This window comes from Leptopilina heterotoma, unplaced genomic scaffold (assembly GCF_015476425.1).
Source record: "Leptopilina heterotoma isolate Lh14 unplaced genomic scaffold, ASM1547642v1 Lhet_142, whole genome shotgun sequence".
Classification (NCBI taxonomy): domain Eukaryota; kingdom Metazoa; phylum Arthropoda; class Insecta; order Hymenoptera; family Figitidae; genus Leptopilina; species Leptopilina heterotoma.
The window spans coordinates 22,657-44,832 of NW_025110861.1; the positions used below are offsets into that span (position 1 = coordinate 22,657).

Here is a 22,176-nt window from a genome sequence, read left to right on the forward strand (position 1 = left end):
TAATTGAAGAATGTGCGAATAATCGAAATTTCGTAAAATTAAATAATTGTAAACAAATGGATTTGAAAGTTTTTGTTAAAATTGTTATTATTTTTATAAATAATGAAATTCTTCTACGAAATTAAATTATTTTCAAAAATTTTAATAAAATTCTTGGCAAAATTTTAAATATTTTCACAAATTTTGGTCAATTCTATGATTTTCATTATCTACTATTTTAATAAAATTTTCCAAAAGAATTCAATTATTAAAAATAAATTTTGATAAAATTCTACGCAGATATTTAATTATTTTCATAAACAATAAAAATTTCACAGGAATTCAATTATTTACAATTTTTTTTGATAAATTTCCTCGAAAAATGTCATTATTATTCTTAAAAATTTTATTAAAATTCGTCGAAAGAATTCAATCATTTAAAAAATTTGTTGATAAAATTCGTTATGAGAATTAAATGTTAAGAAACAATCAGTATTATTCAATAAATTATTTATTTTTGTATTTGAATATAATTATCGTAGAATTTTCTAATAAAAATTGATTCAAAAATGAATTTTAGTTAAAATTTTAGATAATAATTGAATATTAAAAGCATTACAGTGTGAATCTTTAAAAATAATTGAATTTTGAAAAAGATTCAAATTAAAATTTTTAAAAATCTAAATTGTTCATGCTTTTAACTAACAATTATGTAGAATTAATTTTTTTGAAAAAGTTTAATTGAATTTTTAAAAAAAATTATTTAAAGTTTTTATTTTCTAATATATATATTTAATTGAAGAATTTTCGAATAATCAACATTTCGTAAAATTGAATTATAAACAAATGGATTTGAAAATTCTCAAAAATTTTTTTCAAAAATTATTAAAAATAATTGATTTAGAGAAGAATTTTAGTTAAAAATTCTAGAAAATAATAATTGAATATTGAAATGATGAAAATAATTTCTGAAGAAGTTACAGTAACAATATTCTTATAATATAAAATAATGATTTTATCACTCCAACATCTTTAATTATATTACATAAGTTGTTGAATTTCAAAGAGGTTTGAATTTGAAATTTTTGTAAATCTTAATTTCTTTGAAATATTAATATAATGATAATAATTAAATATTAATTTAAAAAGATGTTTATAAATATATATATTTTTTTTATTCAAAATCAAAGATGGTTAAAAACACGCTTTTCTCATTTTTAACACTAATTTTCTCAAAAACTTGACATGACAGGGCATTTTCACTTGCAGTTTCAATTTTACTCTAAAAAGAATAAATAATATTTCAATTTTATGAAAACGTTGAAAGTGATGTATAATGCTTGCGATTAGAAGTCATGAAGTCTGACTGCGTAGTGTAATCGGCGGCAGTTTCTCAAGCCGAAATAGCTCAGTTGGGAGAGCGTTAGACTGAAGATCTAAATGTCCCCGGTTCAATCCCGGGTTTCGGCAATTTTTTTTTAAAAATATTCATATATGTATTTAAAATTCAATATAACATTTTTTTTTTTACAGATTCTGAAAAGTTAATAATCAGCTCTGATGAAGAGAAAGACAAGAAAAAGTTTGATGAAATTAATAGTCAACCTGAGTGAGTACTTTTTATTTTATATAATGTAATTTTATGCTAAAGTTTTGTTTAAAAAAAAAATACGGGTCATTTTGTTTCAAACCGTTTCACTTATAAAACACCATCAGCGAAAGGTTGACAAGCGAAAAAATAATTCTTTTTTTCATAAAACGTTTTGTTTATTCAATAAGATAAATTTATTTCATCTGAATGAGACTTTAAACTAAATATTAGAAAAAACATGATTTCATATTTCAGATAAACGCAAATATTTTATTTAGTCAAGATTCTAGTTCCTTTAAAAATGAGTTAGGATTCTACTTCGTACCACTTGTGAAATTTTTTTAAAAATACTTATTTTAAATAATTTTTATGTATAGGTATAAAATATCAGTCCCGGAAAATTTTAATAATAGATAAATAAATTATTCGGGACTATATTTTAACATAAAAACTCTATAAGAAAAATTCTGCAAATAGACATTTTTTACATAATTTCAAAAAATTCAAATACACACAAAAAATGATATAACATTAAAATTTTTTAGAATTATTTTTAACATTTCGGAGAACACACACAATTATTCTTAGATGTTTTATAGTAATTTTTTAACAATCAATTATTTTCGAACAAAGTAAATTAAAATTTAATTTTTTAGACTTAATAAAATTTTGGAAAAAACATGTTCATATTATTTTATAATTAAAATTCATTAAGGGGAGGGACCGGTGAAATTTCCACCTATCGATAATTACGTTTTAAAAAGGGGACAATTTTTTTTTTTTTGCATAATTTATTATCTAAGTCAAAATTAAAAAAAAAAAAATTTCGGACATTTTGAAAATTTTATTTTTTGAAAAAATTAAAATTTTCCAAAATCAATACGATTGATTATTCAGAATCGTAAAAAAAGACTACAAAAAATTTGGCAAAGAAAAATAATAGCAAAAATGTGGAAGTAGTTGAATTTTTTAAGAACTACTAGTAAAATAATTTTAGCCAATCAAAAATGACCATTTTTAGGGGTATCAAAATTTTTTTTTACAATTTTCCAGTACCTGAAATCATATTACACTATAGAAAATTAATAAAAGTAATTTTTAACTGATTTACTTTTTTTTTATTTTTCAATAAATTTCAATTTTTCGAAAAAATTAAAATTTTATGAAATAGTCAAAATTTTTGAAAATTGTTTAGAATTATGAAATAAGTATATAAAAAAATCGGCAATGAAAATTAATAAAAATTACGAGAGTATAGTTAAAATTTTTGTTTTGAAAATTTTGATAAAAAAAGTTTTTAACTGATTAATTTTTTTAAATTTTTCGAAGCATATTTGAATTTAAAATACCAAAATTTGTTAGAAAAAATATTAACCGCCCATAAACAACAAAAATTTAGATGAGTTGGAATTGCACTGGTCCCTTCCCTTAAAAATTTTATTATTTTTTTTTATATTTTTCAAAAATTCTTTCATTTTTAAAAGTATTTATTACCAAATTTCAATTATTTTTAATACATTGTATCAAATTTCAATTATTATTATTATTATTAGGTTTTATCTAATTTCAATTATTTGAAAATTTTTCAATTTGACATTTAATTAAAACACTATTATCGTTCAAAAATTATTTAAAAATATTTTTAAAAAAATAATTTTTAGAATTTCTTTATTACAATTTTTTTGAAAATATTATATCTACTTTAATATCTTTTTAAAATAAACAATTATTATAAAAAATTGAATTTTTGTATTTAAATAATTGATTTAGAGATGAAATTTAGTTAAAAACAGTAGAAAATAATTGAAGTTCGAAAGGACTATAGTTGGAATTTTTAGAAAGTATTCAGAAGGTTTTAAATTGAAATTATAAATTTTATTTTCTGTAGAAAAACAAATAAGAAGTATATAAATATATATTTAACAAAATTATTCAAGTTTTGAATAATATTGAATTCAGAAATCAGTGAAAGGTGAGGGAACCCTAAAAATTAAATTTTTGTGACAACACTGAATTAAATAAAACGACTTTTTTTGTTTTTTAATTGACTAAAGTGATTTTTTTTGCCCCTTGAAGTTGATCAGTATTCGCAGTAAACTCAAAAAGCTACTATGTCAATTTTTATAAGTTCATTGTTTATGGAAAAAATTTTCTGAAGTGTTCAAATAAGAAAGCGAAGGCCTAATGTTAGTAAAATTCATTATTTACTTTTTGCTACATTTGTTATCATTAATATATTTATAGCTATGTAATTGATTAACAATAGTTAATTTGTAATGTTAATTATTTAGTTACTATTCTACTTTTGTGTTAATAGGAATGGAAAGGATTATTAATTTTGTTGATAAATTATTATCACGATAAAATTAAAAAAAATTCTAATTATGAAACAAAAAATGTAACCCCAACAAAACGGTTCGGTTAATTTTTAATAAAATTTTTGAATTTGAATTGTTTGTGCAATAAATTTTTATTTATTAATATTATTTACAATATGGGTAATTTACCCTCGAAGGCTAAAGTCTTACGACAGTTCCGAGGGAGGGTAAAGGGCTCCAAAAGAAGGGTTACGGGTTTTAGTGGGTCGGGCTGGTAGTAGGTCGCCAGTTTATTAAATTTATTATAACATTTATTTATTTATCCTTTTTTTTAAATTCCCTTTTTTTTTATTTTACCAACCTCACATAACCTTGGAGTGCGGAATCCAAGGTATCTGTAGGCAGATTTCCCAAAATTCCCTAAGCAAAAAAAAAAAAAAAAAAAAAAAAAAAATATGGGTAATTTATAATTTTATTGTACATGTGAATTCGTGAAACAACTTATTTCTTACGTAACTTCTTAGCAACTTTGAAATTACGTGCTTCTGATTTTGTTTTATACAAAAAGAAGACTTCTGCAATGAATATTACAGTTGATAATAAATATCCGACAACAAGGATCATAAACATTTGCTTTAATATTGTTTGCGACTCTTTACTTTTGTTAAAACAGTGAACATTCGTGACTGCATTTTTCACCATTCTCTTCCTATATGGAGATTTCCATTTTTGAGCAATTCCAGACTGGATCATTTTTTGTAGTACAAAGTTGATCCTTTTCACGTAAGGAGATCGAGGAGTGAGCACTGTCTGACTTATGGAATGAGAGAGATGATCATTCTCCAATAGCTTTACTTTTGGCAAAAGACACTTGTCATTGGCATTTCGTAGAAGAAATTTAGCATTCATTGAAAATGCTACGCAGACGATATTTTTCTTCGTGACTAATTGTTCTAGACATTTTGCAGATAATCTCTCAGCTTTAATAGCTTTATCTATTAAAGTTTGGACTTTTGGTGAGCCGAATATTTGCAGCAACCGATAATAGTTTATATTGATTTCAATGTCTAGATCTGATTGCAGTACGTCGTCGATTGATTGTAAGGAGTAGGTGGTTTTCTTCTCCAAACCGATGTCTGTAAACGTTGTATAGATGACTGATGAATATAGAGTGCATGTTACTAACATGAAGATGAAAATAATCTTTTCTTGTAAATTCCGAGGTTCACGCGGTACTGCTGCTCCTAACAAGATTTGGATCATATATGTCAACTTTAGATCCTCAATTTTGATTTTAGCAATTCGCATGCATATCCAAATTATCACGGGTAAAATAATGAGGGCAAATAGGTTTAATAATTTCCAATAGTCGTTCAATATGTAGGACTGCTTTGCGAAAATTGGTACAACCAAGCATAACTCAGCCTTAGTAATTCCTGTACTCCATTCGAATATTTTGTTCTCACAGTCTGATAATTTTTGAAACTCCATTGAAATGAAGTGAGATTGTTTACTTATCATGTTGTAGTAAGCACCAGTGCTTTTGTTTTTATCTACGCAATTCAAGTAGCCCCAATTTTCAAGATACTCCGTTATTAGTCGGAAATTCATTATTTCCGATAAAGCATTTAACTTTTTCCATCCCAATCCTGAATACTCTCTACGACCCATTTTATCCATTTTTACAAAAATTTCTGGCTCATAAGCAGTTATGCTTACGGTCAGATTGTAACCGTGCAGATTTCGAGTTTTATCTGGAAACCACTCAACTTTAGGTGAGAATTTCTTAGACCGCGAAATATTCGTATGCGGATTGTAATAGTAAAGACGGATCTTCGGCAGACTTTTGGAAATTTCGTGATTCGTACCACCTTTTCTGGGGTAAACTGAAACTACAGTAGCATCCAAAAAGTCATGAGACCACATTTCACGAAGCAAACTGTTGCATTTTTGCAAAGTTATTTTCCTCGTGAAGATTACTAGAATCTTCGGTCGCGATCGATTTGGTTTAAGATTACTTACGAGGCTGAATGGCTTCTTCAGTGAAGAAAAATCCTGATCGTCAGCAATTAGCACAAAAAGCGCTTCTTGTGGATCACTGATTATCAGTTTTGAAAACTGATCGTCTGCTCCAGGTGAAATCTCCATCATCGCAGTAGGAAATCGCGACGCTATGTCTGACAAAGCATCATTTAAGTTGTGAATTTTTTCGATTTTATCTCTGCCTCCTAAAACAATCACTTGATTTACTTTTGCATCTTTTTCAATGTAATTCGTCAAATGTTGCGACCATTTGACATCATGACACAACTTGTGGTTAATTAAGAGAATTAACAGAAAAATTGAAACTTTGGAAATCATTGTTTTGGCGAAAATGTCCAAGTCGTATTAAAGATTCTTTAAAAAGTTTCCATTATAGAATGCAATCTTGTCTTACAGATTGACACCGTATCAACAACTAAAAGGCCAAATTCAAACTGAGACTTTTTGAAAACAGTGTTATTCTATTTCTGAAATATTGATTCAACTAAGTGAAGAGTTGATAGGAAAGATGGGTTATAATTTAACGCCGTTTTGTACTGAATGTTCTTAACCTACTTTTTCATGCACTGTAATTATAATCTTACTTTAGACAAACTTGTAATTGTAAAATATACAAAAATGAGTTGTTAGCAACTATGTTGATTGATATTTTTAGCGAATAAAAACTTTGCATTTGAGTTCAAAAATTAAATCGTAAACGCAGTCAAAGGTTTAATTTATTTTATGATAACAGAATGTTATTAAGGTTCTACATGGTTCACATGGGGACGCGTGATTCTATCAAAATGCATAAGAAATTACTTTTGTTTCACTTTTCTTAATATATTCTTTTGTGTTTTTACTTTTTAATGAATTAAAGTTCAATATTGATGATTTTATAATTCAGAGTTAATTAAAATAGGGATTTTATAAAAATAAAAAAAAAACAGAATCCATTAGTTATTTTTTTTTAAAAATACCGGAAGTTTTACAAAGAATATTGAAATTGACAGCAACCCTACTTCTTGCTTATATAGCTTATGAGAAAATTCACTTCCCGCTTCTAGGGTTAAGATTCTGATAGTCAATTACTGAGTTAATACTGTGCGGCCGATATTAAATTCTGACAGAGCAACAGACCCTTCTAATTGGATAGAAATACGATATTTCGGTAAAGTGAAATTTGAGGAATCTTCATTATTTAGCAAAAATTTGTCTATAGTCTTAAAAGGACACTTCAGGAATTTTGTTCCATAAATTTCTTTTTATTTATTGCGCAAATCAATATTCTATTAAAATCGTTCAAAAAACGCTGTGAGAATATTTTGGAAAAATTAATAATGAAATAAAATATACAACAACTTTTAGATTATCAATGTCAATAAATATTTAGTTTTTCTATTATTTTTTTACTAAGCGATTAAAAGTAATTAAGATAAGAAAAGATGGTTCTTTGAAGAGAATTTTTTCGCGTATAAAACACAATTTTGGTTAAATGTTACCAATTTGGCTCAATAACATTTTAGGTCGACTCTACCTCTAAAAATAATCAACAAAAAGAAATTTCTAATCTCTATATCATATAAAGTATTACAAATCATTTTTTAGGTAAAAGTGCCATTTTTTGAAATGAAAATTGAAATTTGACACAAATTGAAATTTGACACAAATTCAAATTTCTTTGAGATACGGACTTGAAATTATTTTTTAAGTTGATTTTTTTGGTTGTAGAGTCCTCCTGGAAATTTAAGCCGCTTCTGTAGCTTTTTATCAACAATTGTGCGTTCTACTCATATAGAATCTTTCCCTAAAAATATAAAGTATAATTTAGGTTGCTGATTTGAATCACTTAACGGAAATAATACATGAATACATTGTATAAATTACTATAGAGGTGCTTTATACTATTTTAAGTGTTTTTGTGTATGTTTGTAGTTTTTGGTGTCAGTGCTACTTGTTTGAAATAACTCAAGATTAACTCCAAGGTAAGTGGACAACACTTTGCATAAGTAAATACAGTATACATACTAATTGTGTATTATTTAATTTATCCCATTTACGGATATGCCCAATGACAAAGTCTATATCTACAGGCAGTATGTTTATTGGTTCAATTATGGAATTTCATGAAAATTTCTTAGTTGTGAGGTTATTTATAATATTTTTTAAAAGATACATATGCGGTATAATCCAGATGCATGCAAACTGGAGGATGAAAAATTGATGAAGAAAAAATAATAAATTACATAAGTAACTGTAAATAAATGATAGAAAGAAAGCGGAGATCATTTATTCTACATAGTAGGAGTAATAGCTTTCGTCACTAAGGAATTTTTGAAAGTTTCAATGAACCGGTTTTTAATTACATGTGCATACATGAGAATATTATACTCATCCTTATGTTTTTTTTATACTAACAACAAGTGAAGCTACCCAAAAGATACTTACCGATTGAAATGAAACAGCGAAAATGTTGTAAAACAATGGAAAAAATAATTTATATGTTTCTGAACATGTTTTTAAGAATTTCTAATTCTTCTTTATCGATAATAAATTAGGTATTTATTATTATTTATTATTTTGGTGAGTTTGTGAAATTTGCAAAAGTTCAGTCAATAGTTGGAGTTCGAGTTGGAGAGTAACATTAGGGTAGGTTTTCTTGTTGATGGTTATCAGTTTACGGAAGTATGGCAGTTGTCTGACTTAATATTGCACTAAACTTTCGATAGTCTGACCCATTCTTACACGAGACGCATCGCAAAAATCGACATTCTACACAAACTCTTTCTCTCTCTCTTTTAAAAATATATATATATATATATATATATATATATATATATATATATATATATATATATATATATATATATATATATATATATATATATATATTTAAACCGGTTTGTCCGCTATATAGTATACGAGAGAGTGAGAAAAAGAGTTGCAAATTTCATCCTGAATGGCTGAAATCTGATTACTATAATAATAATCATACTTGTTTTGTTATGAGTAACTTTACATGCCTATTAATAAAATTAATTTCTAACAAATTTAATTATTTACACTTAATATTTAATAAATGAAAACAGACATTTGATTATTATTCCCATATTACATTCTGGACATATATTTTCAATCTTATCGGGGAGGTAAGGCAACAATTAGCTTGATTTTTAGTAAAAAAAATTCTTGTTTCTTGAAAATTATAAATTTTAACCTAAGGTATGCTTATGGACACTATTAAAAGTTCCCTGAAGTTCGGTTATATTTTATATAACCAAAAAGTTAATAAGGAGAAATTATTTTATTTATTTCATATTTTGATGTTTTTCTGTCAAGAATATTCTTCTTTCATTTTCATTTTTTATGTTATATAAAAACAAATTACCTCGAATTCTAATACAAAACCTTCAATTTTTTCTATTCCTGGCAATAATTTCTTTTTAAATAACTTCATTACAAAGAACTATCATAAAGTTATTATCTACTTAGAAATTATTTAATAATGAATAACATTACTTAAGTAATTTAAAATTAATTATTCAATTTTAAAATAAGAGTTGCGTTTACAATTTTCATAAATATGAACTTCGATTCTTGAAACATTTTAATAATTCAAATTCTGAAATTAGTTAAATTTTTAAATATATACATTTAATTAATTACTAAAAATAAATAATTTATAGAAGAATTTTAGTTAAAAACACTAAAAAAATTGAATTTTAGAGAAGTTACAAATGATTGCAAAAATTCAATTATGTTAAAAAATTTTTTTAAATTCTCCTCAAAAATTCAATTATATTTATATTTTTATTTATAAATAAAAAAATTTTATAAATTATAAATTTTTTCCAAAGTTCAATTATTTTCAAAAATGTTAATAGAATATTCTTGGTAAAATTTCAATTACTTTCAAAAATTTCTCTTGATTATAAAAATCTACGCAAACATTTAATAATTTAAATAATAAAAATTTCACAGGAATTCAATTATTTACAAATTATTTATAAATAAATGAAATTTTGTACAGGGATTCAATTATTTTCGGAAATATTAAAATGTTTTTTAGGAATTCAATTATATATTCAAAAGTATATAAAACTCATCGAAGGATTTCAATTATTTTTAATTAATACAATTTAAATCGAATTCCTCGAGAAACGTAATTATTCTTAAAAATGTTATTATTTCGAAAGAATACCCAATTATTTAAAAATTTGTTGATATAATTTTTTACGAAAATTCAATTTTAAGATACATTTAATTACTCAATAAAAAGCGCGAATTTTTGTTTTTAAATAATTGAATTCTTGTAGAATTTTCTAATAAAAATTGTTTTATAAATGAATTTCAGTTAATATTTTAGATATTAATTAAATATTAAAAGCATTATAGCATGAATTTTTAGAAATAATTAAATTTCGAAAAGATTTTAAATTAAAATTTTTGAAAATATGAATTTTTCATACTTTTAACTTACCCAAAGAGAAATGGCTCATTTTGATCAAATTAATCGTCAAATTTTCGTCAAATTAATTACTCTAATTTCTCTTATTTTGACCCCATTTTTTGACATCAAGATAATATTTTTTAGTAGTTAATAAAAATAACTTTTGTTTTAATTTTCAATAAATTTTTCATTTTTAAATTTTTATTTGAAGATTTTTCATTAAAACTTTTGAGAATTTAATTATTTTCAAAATTTGCAATTAAAATATTCTTTAAATTTCAATTTTTCAAAAAAATTTTATAAAATTCTTTAACCGAGACGTGTAAAGTTTATATTAGTTAAGAAGTAATTATTCTTTAGTTGAAAAAAGTTTAACTCTTGAATTTACAAGTCATTATTTTTAATAGGGAATGAATTTATAGAAAATTTTTTTATTTTTACGAACTTTTATCTTTTTGAATTTTAAGTAAAAATTGATTGTTTTTTTTTTGTTTTTTTTGATGAAAATTGAAATTTAATAAAAAAAATGCATAAAACCTAACATACAAGTAAATTAATTTGATAAAATATAATAATATTAGTTATTTCAACTTATTAACACTTTAAATAAAATCGTCAATTTTTTTTTAAATTTTGATCATTGATGATAATAGTAAAAATTGACGTCAAGTTGATTGACGAGTTCTTTAAGGGTGAGCTCCAATTTTTTTTGGAATTTTGTAGCAAAAAATTTGCAGATATCTATTTTACCAACGGAGGTAAATCGGCTTCGGTGTCGATAAAATAAATTTCTGAAAAATTATCATTTGTATAATAAGACTAATTTCTATTTTGACGTATGTCCGTCGCGTCGGTAAACTAAACATCTGCGCTGATTTATCATTTGGCAAGCTCATGATGACGTCAAGTTTGAAAGTATCGAATGCTATATTGCTATATCGATGTCATGTCGAAATCAGCCATTGTGAGCTGTCCGCAAATAAAATGCGGCACGGCACAAATACATTTTTTACGTAACGCCACTCTACACTCCACACGCAACTTGTCGTGACGTCACCACAGGCAACAGTCAGAGTCGTTGTCGTCGTCGTCGTCGTCGTCTTTGCAGCAATCGACGCCGCCTGCAGCAGCAATGCAGCAGTAGTGGCAGCGGGCATGAAATTTTTGCGATGAAATCACATCATGTCGCAGGCAGGAGGCGGCAACGTTGCGAGCGTCTACTAGGTTCAAGGGTACGAGTGGAGGTTGGTTCCACGGTGAGCCAAATCTCGGAATCGTACTGGCTCAAGTCCACTTTTATTTCATTCAACGGGAATCTTCTCGAGCCAAGTGCGCAGGGCCGCAACGCCTCCAATGTTTTAAGCGTCTTAAGAGTCAAAGGGTTACGAATCGAATTCTATCATCTTTGCGAATATGGATCATTTCCTTAATGTCACTACGCTGGGCATAGTTTTCTTTTTCAAATTTTCGATTTCGAAAGCAGTATGACAAACAGCGTCTATCGATTTACTTCGGATATGGCAGGCTTCGCACTCATCTACTAAAACCTACTATTTACTACTTTTTTTACAATTTCCTACTATTTGCATACTTTTTTAGATTTATGACATTTTCGGTTGGAGGACAAAAGTTAAAGAAAAATGTTCCAGAGAAAAAAAGTTCCAATAATTCTTTGTTCCAAAAATCAAAAGGTTCAATAATTCTTATTTCCAAATACCAAAAGGTCCAACAGTTTCTTTCAAATTCACAAACTTTTTTGTGCTGTATTCCGTCACTTCCAAGAATTACGAGAAACAAAATGGCGACGGAGAAATAGAACAGCTAGCGATCCACTTGAAATTTTACAATTCATCTAAATTCGAAATTAAACGGAATAAAATGACGGTATTTTTTTATACCAATTTTTCCCTATGGCAAGAATGTGATCCATATGTAAATAATATTATTAAATATAATTCATTAAAATAATTTGATTAATAAAGTTAAATCATTCAATAAGATTATATTTATTAAAAATTTACTATTTTATTAATGTTTTTTTATCATTTAACTATTAACAACATGTGCTATACAATTACTATTAATAATTCTATTTAGTGGTTTTTTTTTCAAATTAATTCAATTTTTTATTATATGTTCTAATATTTCTAAAAATTGTAATATAAATTTCTTTAAAACAATTCAAATTATTCTCAAAAACTTTTCTAAAATCAATGATTTTCAATATCTATACGATTTTAGTAAAATTCCACAAATGATTTTTGATAAAAAAAATTCTTCGCAAACATTCAATTTTTTTATAATAACATTTTCACGCAGAAATTGAATTATATAAAATATTTCATAAAAAAAAAATCAATTAAAAAAATTTTTATAAAATTCTACAGCAAGAATTCAATTATTTTCCAAAATAATAATTTGTGAAAATAATCCTTCTATGTTTAAAAAATCTGTTTTAAGATTCGTAATCAGCGACCCCAAAAACCCCTAGATACCAAGTTTCATTAAAATCAGACAATGTTTTAAAAATTCGACCGCCATATTTGATCCGCCATTTTGAATTTTCAAAATCTGACCTCAGATTCGTAATCAGCGAGCTCAGAAACCTTCTAGACATCAAGTTTCATTAAAATCAAACAAATTTTTTTTTAATTTCGTCCACCATATTGGATCCGCCATTTTGAATTTTAAAAATTTGACCTTAGATTCGTAATTAGCGACCCCAAAAAACCCTAGATACCGAGTTATGGAAAAATCTAACCATGTGAAATATTTGTGCATTTGGAAACGACTTTAAGGGTTAAAATTCTTACGCAACGGTTAATAACTTTGTTAAATAAATTAAATATTTAAAAACTTCTTATTTGTCTCTCCATTAAAAGAATTTCAATTGAAAATCATTTGAAATTTAATTATTTCTCAAAATTACAACATAACCCTTCTAAAATTCAATTATTTTTTACAATTTTTAACTAAATTTCATCTCTAAATTAATTATTTTTAATAATTTTCCAAAAAATTTCCCAAAATTCAATTACTTACATATACAAAAACTGAATTTTTTATATAAAAATTGTAAGTAAAACTGTCCGTGTTTTTTTAATAGTTAAGATTATAATGTTCATTTTCAAAAAAATATAATAAATTCTTAAAATTAATCTTTTAAAAATGTTTTTTAATAATTTTTGAAAGAAAAAATTTCTAAACAATTAAAATTTGCTGTCAAATCTTTTAAGACTGATTGAATTTTTGAAAATATAAAAAAAATAATTTTTTTTAAGAATTTTGTGTATAAGGGTTTTTGGAGTCGCTCAATTCGAATTTGACCTTCATTTTTATAAATTCAAAATGGCGGATCCAAAATGGCGGACATAATTTTTAACATTCCTTTGGATTTTTATCAATTTCAGTATAGTGGGGTATTTTGTGTCGCTGAATTCAAATTTGACATTCATTTTTAGAAATTCAAAATAGTAGACGTAACTTTTTTAGGTCAGAATTAAAATCAGTTACCCTAAAATAACCTTTATATGACCGAGTAATAAAATCATTATAATTTTATATTATAAGAATATTGTTACTGTAACTTCATTAAAATTATTTTCATCATTTTAATTCAATCATTATTTTTTAGAATTTTAAATTATTTTTTATGCGAAAATAATAATTGAATTCCTTAAAAAAAATTTATTATTTATGAAAATAATTGAATTCCTGTAAAATTTTTATTATTTATGAAAATAGTAAAATGTTTATGTGCAATTTTATTAAATTTTTTTTTTAAATAATTGAATTCGTTTTGGGAAATTTTATTAAAATCTTAGATATATTGAAAATCATTAAAATTAGAAAAATGCATTTTATTTTTGAAAATAATTGAAATTAGGACAAGAATTTTTTTTTGACATTTATGAAAATAATTGAATTTTGGAGAAGAATTTTGTTATTTATAAAGAAATTGGGATTTTTTTTCAAATTTTGAACATAGTTGAATTTTATGAGAAGAATTTTATTTTTTTTTTTTTTTTTGAAAATAATTGAATTTCTGCAATTATTTGTAATTTCTCCAAAATTGAATTTTTTTTAGTGTTTTCAACAAAAATTTAAATTAGAAAATTTTTAAATTCTATTATTTTTAAAATTGCTAATTTTATTTTTAAAAAAAGGCAGTAAGAAGTTAGCGTGCTTTAGCGCGCGAATTGTTGCTAGTATCTGTTTAAAATTGATAAATTTTGTCCGTCGTATTGGATCCGCCATTTTGAATTTCTTTTTGATGTCATATTTGAATTCAGCGTTCGCAAAAACGCTTGTATACTAAGTTTCATATATAAAAATTCATCGACCTGATTTTGCTGGACATTTTAGGCCAATCATATATGAATATTTTTCCAAACAGCAAAGGGGTTAATTGAAAAAAAATGAAGCATTAGATTCGTGTATGAAAAGTTTAAATTTCTTGAGTTTGCCCATTGTTATTGACAATCTTATTATGTTTGTCACTTTAGGAGATCTCTTAATCTTATTGTTGAATGGAGATAATTGAAAAATTAGTCTTGGGTCTAGACAAAGTGTGTTAATAATGGAAAGAGTCAATATTGATTGACTAAAGTTGCATAGAGAGTAGTAGGTGGTGGATGATCGATGAGAAAGGAAACAATGGAGCTGATAATTGTTTGCGTACGGCCCTGTCGTCGGAGCCACGGGAAGTGGATTTACGACCTCCTGACACCAACGCGAAAGTGGGCTGAGCTCGCACGATTCGCAGAGTAGAACCCAAGTTATTGTTATTCTCGGTGGGATTGCGTTTAAAAATTTGAGAAAGGAATCCAATTAAAAGAATGGACGCCTCTTTGTCCGCAGCACGTAGACATCGTCACTGTGTGTGTGTGCACTGTGCATATTCATCATGCAGAACCGTACAGTAATAATGCGTCACACGTCTCACAAAATTCATGTACTTGCATATACATATATATAGTATAACTTTATTCCGTAATGCAATTTTTTTTTTGACATTGATAATTTACAAATTTTTGCTAGTGATATTTTTCTTTAAATTACACCATGAAATTTAAGTATTCAAAAAAAAAGTTATTAAAATCATTAGTATAATACAGGAGCATATTTTTATTATCCCCATCCCTTTGTGATTATTTTCCACCTTAAAATTTGGTCTAATTTTGTGCAGGTGTATTTTTTCACGTTATAATTACAAAATTTGCTTTATAGCTGAAACTTCAACCGTGAACTTCAAAATGCCGTTGCCGTTTGCCATATTTGTAATTTAATGATATACGTGAAAAGATTTCCGGGAATTTTTTGTGCAATAAATCCGGAAGTAGGTCTCCGAGAATTTCTAAATGTCAAACCGATCACAGGATATTTTTTTTTCTCTCAGAGAATGATAAACAAATGTGAATCCGAATTTGAAGTCAGATTTAAAAAATTCAAAATTACGGATCAAAATTGACGAGTAAAAATATTTCTGGACAAATTCGTCAACTTTTAAAAAATTTGGTCGCCATATTTGATCCGCCATTTTGAATTCTTAAAATCCGACCTCACATTTGTAATCAGCGACCCAAAAAACCCCTAGATATCAAGTTTCATTAAAATCAAACAATTTTTTTTTATATTCGTCCGCCATCTTGGATCAGCCATTTTGAATTTTCAAAAGAATTATCTATAAAATAATTCAGAGAACAAAAATAGAAAATACGAAACACGAAGACGTTAAATAATAAATAAAATAATAATAGCTACATAAAACGATAATGAGAATACACGAAGACTTTAAATATAATAATTTAAAAACATCAAATAATAAGTAATAAATAAAAATACAGAAATAATGTAAACTGAGGATAAAACAGAATTAACTTAATACAATACCAAAATTATAATGAATATAAAAATGAATGAAACCTTTTTTTAATATTATGTAAATTTAGCAACTAAATTTTGCATAATTTACTATACTTACAATATGCAAGTAAATACCAGTGAAATTTATTGTTATAAACAATTATACTTTTTGTTATGTTATATTAAAAAATTCTTTTATTAACAATTTTTATTTTTTTAACATAAAATTAATTATATTTTATCAACAATTATTATTACTAGTTACGATTGACAGAAAGTATTTTTTCAAAATTTTTTTTTTTTTAAATTTTAATAAATTTTAATAAATTTAATTTAATGCAAATTTTTTATTTTTTCAAAAAATTTCTCAATTTTTTTATTTAACATTTGGAGTTAGTAACTTAAATATTAAACTATACTAAATGACTAAAATGTGTTAATGAAGATAGAAAAATAAAGTTACACGGAAAGAAAAAGTCCGTCAACCATTAATGGATTAGTATATTACTTTGAGACGGGACTCTTTTTCCGTTGATGGTTACTTAACTTTACTTAACGATTGAAAACGAGTCATGGATTGATTAGAATGCCAGTATGTGACCAATTGTTTTAGATTTAATGCTGAATTGTTATCAATGGCTGTTTGAATGTTTACGAATCATTAGTGAAAGTTTGTGAAACGTTAGTTGACTCGTATTCTAGATCGGCGCTCTTCACTAGCGCATTGTTGCGCAGTGTACCGATGCGCATTTCTTCCGGTTTCTCTATAGTCCATGTGTTTTTGCTGTCTGCTATACATATCCCTATATACTATTATGTGTAATGTGAATATTTAACTTAACTAATAATTTGCAGTTGAATTGCGTCTAGAAATTGACCTCGATGAAAATATATTTTCTTTTATATTTCTCGCTAATTAAAAAGTAGTTATTAGTGCAAAATCATTTCTCACAAGTTGTGAAAAATTTTGTTATTAATTGGTATATAAGAACAGTTCGCTTCTAAACTTAAAGTGTTATAAGTGTGCGTTTCTACGTGTAGTTATTATAAGTGCGAAAATGTGTTGGTCTAAAGCGTCTAAGAGTGTAAATAAAATATCGGAACTGTGCAACGAAAAAAATGTGTTCATTCTGTACCAAATAGTGTCTAAAATTAGGGATAATTCTGAAAGAAGTTGAATTTTTTGAATGCTTTTGATAGTCATAGAAAATTTAATAGACAGTTTTCTAAATTTTAGTGAACGAGTTTTATATATTGATGACAGTTTTCTATATTTTAGCAAGCAACTCGTCACTGATTGTGACTCAAAGTATGTTATCCATTCAATGATTTTGTGTCCCGTCTCAAAGTAATATACTAGTCTATTAATGATTGACGGACTTTTTCTTTCCGTGTAATTAATAAAATGAAATTCAAAAATAAAAAATTAATAGACAGGTTTAATTTTTTGATAATTTGTTTCCAAAACTATGTAATTTTATAAATCATTGTATCAAAAGGTTTTTAAGATCTTAGATTAAAAGTCAAAAGTCTGTTCTTAAAAAACCCAAAAAGGCCGATCCAATATGACGATTTAATTTTGAAAAAAAATTTTAATTGTTTTGATAACTTGTTTCTTATAAATAATGGAATTTTATGAATCTTTGTATAAAAAAATGGTTTTGATTTCGCTAATTGCGAACCGGAAGTCTGTTTTTAAAGAATTCAAAATGGCAGATTTAATATGTCGGTTTAATTTTCGAAAATGTTTAAAATTTTTTTTAATAATTTATTTCTAAAATGATGGAATTTGATGAATCTTTATATCGAAGGGTTCTTTAGGTCGACTGATTACGAATATGAAATATTTTCAAATCTATTTTTTGCCGTATTAGCCGGAGATAATAAACTTTTAAAAATTTTTAATTTTCGGAAATAAGACTTAAAAATTTTGTTAAGAAATGTAGGAGTGAATTTAAAATCCGCATAACTAATTTGTAGAACCTTAAAAAAACGCTTCGATTGACCTATTTTTGAACCTAATTTGATTTAAAATTACGAAATTATTGGTATTTTAAAAATAAAAAATTGCAAAAAAGTCTTATTTTTGAAGTTTTTTTTTAATTGTGGAAGTAACTTTTAAAGTCTTAGAAATAACTTGCAGAAGTTTAAAAATCGTTTTGATTCACTTATTTTTTAACCTAATATGCAAATTTAATGAAATTCCAGATGAAATAAAAAAATCATGTCCGCCTTATTGGATCCTCCATATTAAATTTTTGAATTTTAACATCAGATTTTAATTCAGGGTTCCCGAAAACCCTTATACACTAAGTTTCATAAAATTTCGAGTAAAATAAAACTCATGTCAGCCATATTGGATCTGGATCACTGTGCCTTAAAGTGCCCATCAAGGAGGTATTCAAAATAGATATTAAATTCTATTTAATTCAAAGTAAACTTTCAGTTTGAATTGTTTTCGAACTTTTACATAGTACTAGCCTTGTAAGAAATAAAGATATCATATTCAATTTTATAATCATTATCACTAAAGAAAATAATTTAAAAATTACGAAAAATTTCGATTATGCCACTATATTCCAACTTTATTGGAAAATTCGGTAAAATATATAAGGAATAAATTTTCTCCCTGTATATACTATAAGAAAAAAAGTGAATTCCATTTTACCACCTTTGAAAAACATCAATTGCCCCTAGATCAGATTCTGAATGTACGCCCTTGTTGATCCTCGCAATTAGAAATCAAAGTTAAGAAATTCGGGAGCAAGGTCTTTCATGAATGTTTTCTTTGTCCTGAAACTTCCGGAGGGGGATCTTGAATTGAGTCACACAGGATGCCAGACATCGTCGTCAGACACTATACAATTGTTTGTCTTACTCCAAGCTTTTTTTTTCAAGTTAAAAACCCAAATTGTTACTGAATTTGATAGAATTTCTTCCGCTTCTATTTTTACGGATTGATTCCAATTGTTTCTGAACTTTTAGTGTATAGTTTCAGCCACATTTGAAGTAATTAAATTTTCATCCAAAAATCTTCTAATTGTATATGTTTGAAATTCGGTAAATAGAAAGTTTACGCAATATTAATTTTCAAAAGTCTCATTCTGTGACATTTTGAAAGAAGAAGAAAAACCGCAAAAGCTCTTTTCCTTTCTTACTGTTTCTTACGAGCCATTGATGGCTGAGACAAAAATAGTTGTGCGCTAATCCTTTGTCCATCATAACACGTTGAACATGCATACGGAATGTATTGCACACCGAAGGGATAACATCTGCTTTAAATTGTACAATGGCTCCAGGCATTATTGTACACATTACATTATTGTACTGAGCTTGAAAAGGTCTTTGGCCAAAATCTTAAGGACTGGGTCAACATCTGTCCTTTTTTTGGGGGAGAAATTGTCAAAGGAGGAAGGAAGAAAAGGGAAGAAGCTCCTCAACGTGACAAGCGGGAAATTATCATCAGGAAATTCCCTTTTTCTAAATTTCAACGGAAAGTGTCAATTGATATTCACACATTGCATCAGCAAGGATCTTTGACCTAAATAAGTCTCTTTTTAGGTTAGCAGGTCAAATCGATATTTTCTTCCGCTCCTGAAAATATAGAAGCTATAAACATTCAATGGATTTACCACCAATCAACCTAGTATGAAGCTCTGGTGAAATTTAATTGTAATGATTCAATTTTATTCCTTAAAGTAACAAATAACATTGCTTAAAAATTCAATTCATAAATTATATTCTTTAAAAAATAAATTTTTTTAAAATAGAATATATAATTTGAAAAGTGTAAAGGAAATGAGAGAAAAATCTGTGGCTTTGTGTATAGATAGACAATGTCAAAAGGTTAATAGATTAAATAGGTTATTAAACATTTTTTGACAATTAATATTTGCTAAGACTACTTGAAAAATAATTATAAATTAAATTTTTCATAACTAGGTATAAAACATGAAGATATCGATAACTCCGAGTCTTCGATTTCTTCATGTTTTATAATAATTAAAGATGACCGAGTGATAAAATCATTTACAAGAATTTTTAACTAAAATTCCTCTTTAAATCGATTATTTTTAATAATTTTCGAAAAAGTTCTTTGACAATTTTTCAAATCCATTTCTTTACAATATTCAATTTTACGAAATTTCAATTATTCGTAAATTCTTCAATTAAATAAATATTAGAAAATAAAAACTTAAAATAATATTTAAAAAATTCAATTAAACTTTTTCAAAAGAATTAATTTCGATATTCAATTATTTCTAAAAAATCACGCCATATTGCTTTAAATATTCAATTATTATCTAAAATTTTAACTGAAATTCATTATTTAAATATAAAAATAAATAATTTATTGAATAATTCAACTTTTTCTTAAAATTTAATTTTTCTAAAAAATTTTATCCTCAAATTTTTAAATAATTTAATTCTTGTTACGAATTTTAATAAAAATTTTAAGAATAATTACATTTCTCCAGGAATTATTTAATTAAAATTTCATTGAAAATAATTAAAATTCAGGGATGAATTTTATTAGTTATAGAAATAATTCAATTCATGAAAAATTTTATTATTTAAGAAAATAATTGAATTGTGGCGAAGAAGTTTTAAAAAATTTGTTCATTGAAGTCCTATGAAATTTTTATTATTTTTGAAAATAATTGAATTTTTGCGAAAAATGCTTTCAAAAATTGTTTTAAATAATTGAATTCTTTTGGAAAATGTAAATATTGAAAATCGTTGAATTGAGGGAAATTTTTCAAAATAATTGAAATTTTGCCAAGAATTTTATTAAAATTTTTAAAAATAATTGAATTTCAGAGAAATAAATTATTGAATCTATCTTAAAATTGAATTCTCTTAAAGAACTATATCAACAAAGTTTCAAAGAATTGAAAAATAATTTAATAATTGAGTAATTGAATTCTATCAATGAATTTTAATAAATTTTTTTAGAATAAATACATTTTTCGAGAAATTCGATTAAAATTGTATTAAAAATAATTGAAATTCTGCAATGAGGTTTATTATTTGTGAAAATAATTGAATCCTAAAGAAGAATTTTATTATTGTTGAAAAAATATTTAATTTTTCCAAAGAATATTATTATTCTTAAAAATAATTAAATTTTTGCAATAATTTGTAACTTTTACAAAATAAAACTTTTTTTCGTGTTTTTAACTATAAACATCTTCTATAAATCCATTATTTTTAATAATTTTCGAAAAAGCGTTCTTTAAGAATTTTCAAATTCATTTGTTTACAATTAAATTTTACAAAATTTCAGTTATTTATAAATTCTTCAGTTAAATATATATTAGAAAATAAATAAACTTTAAATAATTTCAACAAAAAAATTCGCAATTAAAGTTTCTCAAAAAAAATTAATTCCACATAATTGTTATTTAAAAATATGAAAAATTCAAATTTTCAAAAATTTTAATCTGAAATCTTTTTGAAATTCAATTATTTCTAAAAATTTTCGCTCTAATGCCTTTAAAATTTTTTTAAATTCAATTACAATCTAAAATATTAACTGAAATCCATTTTTAAATCAATGTTTATAAGAAAATTCCTCTAGAATTCAATTATTTAAATACAAAACTAAAAATTAATTGAATAATTACATGTTTCTTAAAATTTAATTCTTTTGACGAATTATTATAAAAATTTTGAGAATTTTTTTCGAGGAATTCGATTAAAATTGTATTAAAAATAATTGAAATTCTGCTATGAGTTTTATTATTTATGAATATAATTAAATTCTTAAAAAGAATTTTATTATTTACGAAAATAATTGAATCCCTGTAAAAATGTTATTATTTATGAAAATAATTGAATAATTGCGAAGAAATTTATAAAAAAAAGTTTGGAAATAATGAAATTCATGTGAAATTTTTGTTATTTTTTGAAAATAATTTAAAGTTTGTGTAGAATTTTATAAAAATTTT

The 22,176-nt window shown here is 25.1% G+C and overlaps 1 protein-coding gene and 1 non-coding gene across 4 annotated transcripts in view; both read left to right on the forward strand.

Moving 5' to 3' along the window:
- LOC122498180 (titin homolog) overlaps positions 1–22,176 on the forward strand; it is a 150,806-nt gene that overhangs the window by 6,656 nt on the left and 121,974 nt on the right. For all 3 annotated transcript variants that reach the window (XM_043605807.1, XM_043605809.1, XM_043605808.1), the window contains exon 3: positions 1,513–1,588. In XM_043605807.1, the coding sequence (XP_043461742.1) occupies positions 1,513–1,588 (76 nt within the window). The remainder of the gene's footprint in view (positions 1–1,512; positions 1,589–22,176) is intronic.
- Positions 1,377–1,449, forward strand: Trnaf-gaa. Its single transcript has one exon. It is a non-coding gene; the product is annotated as a tRNA-Phe (tRNA).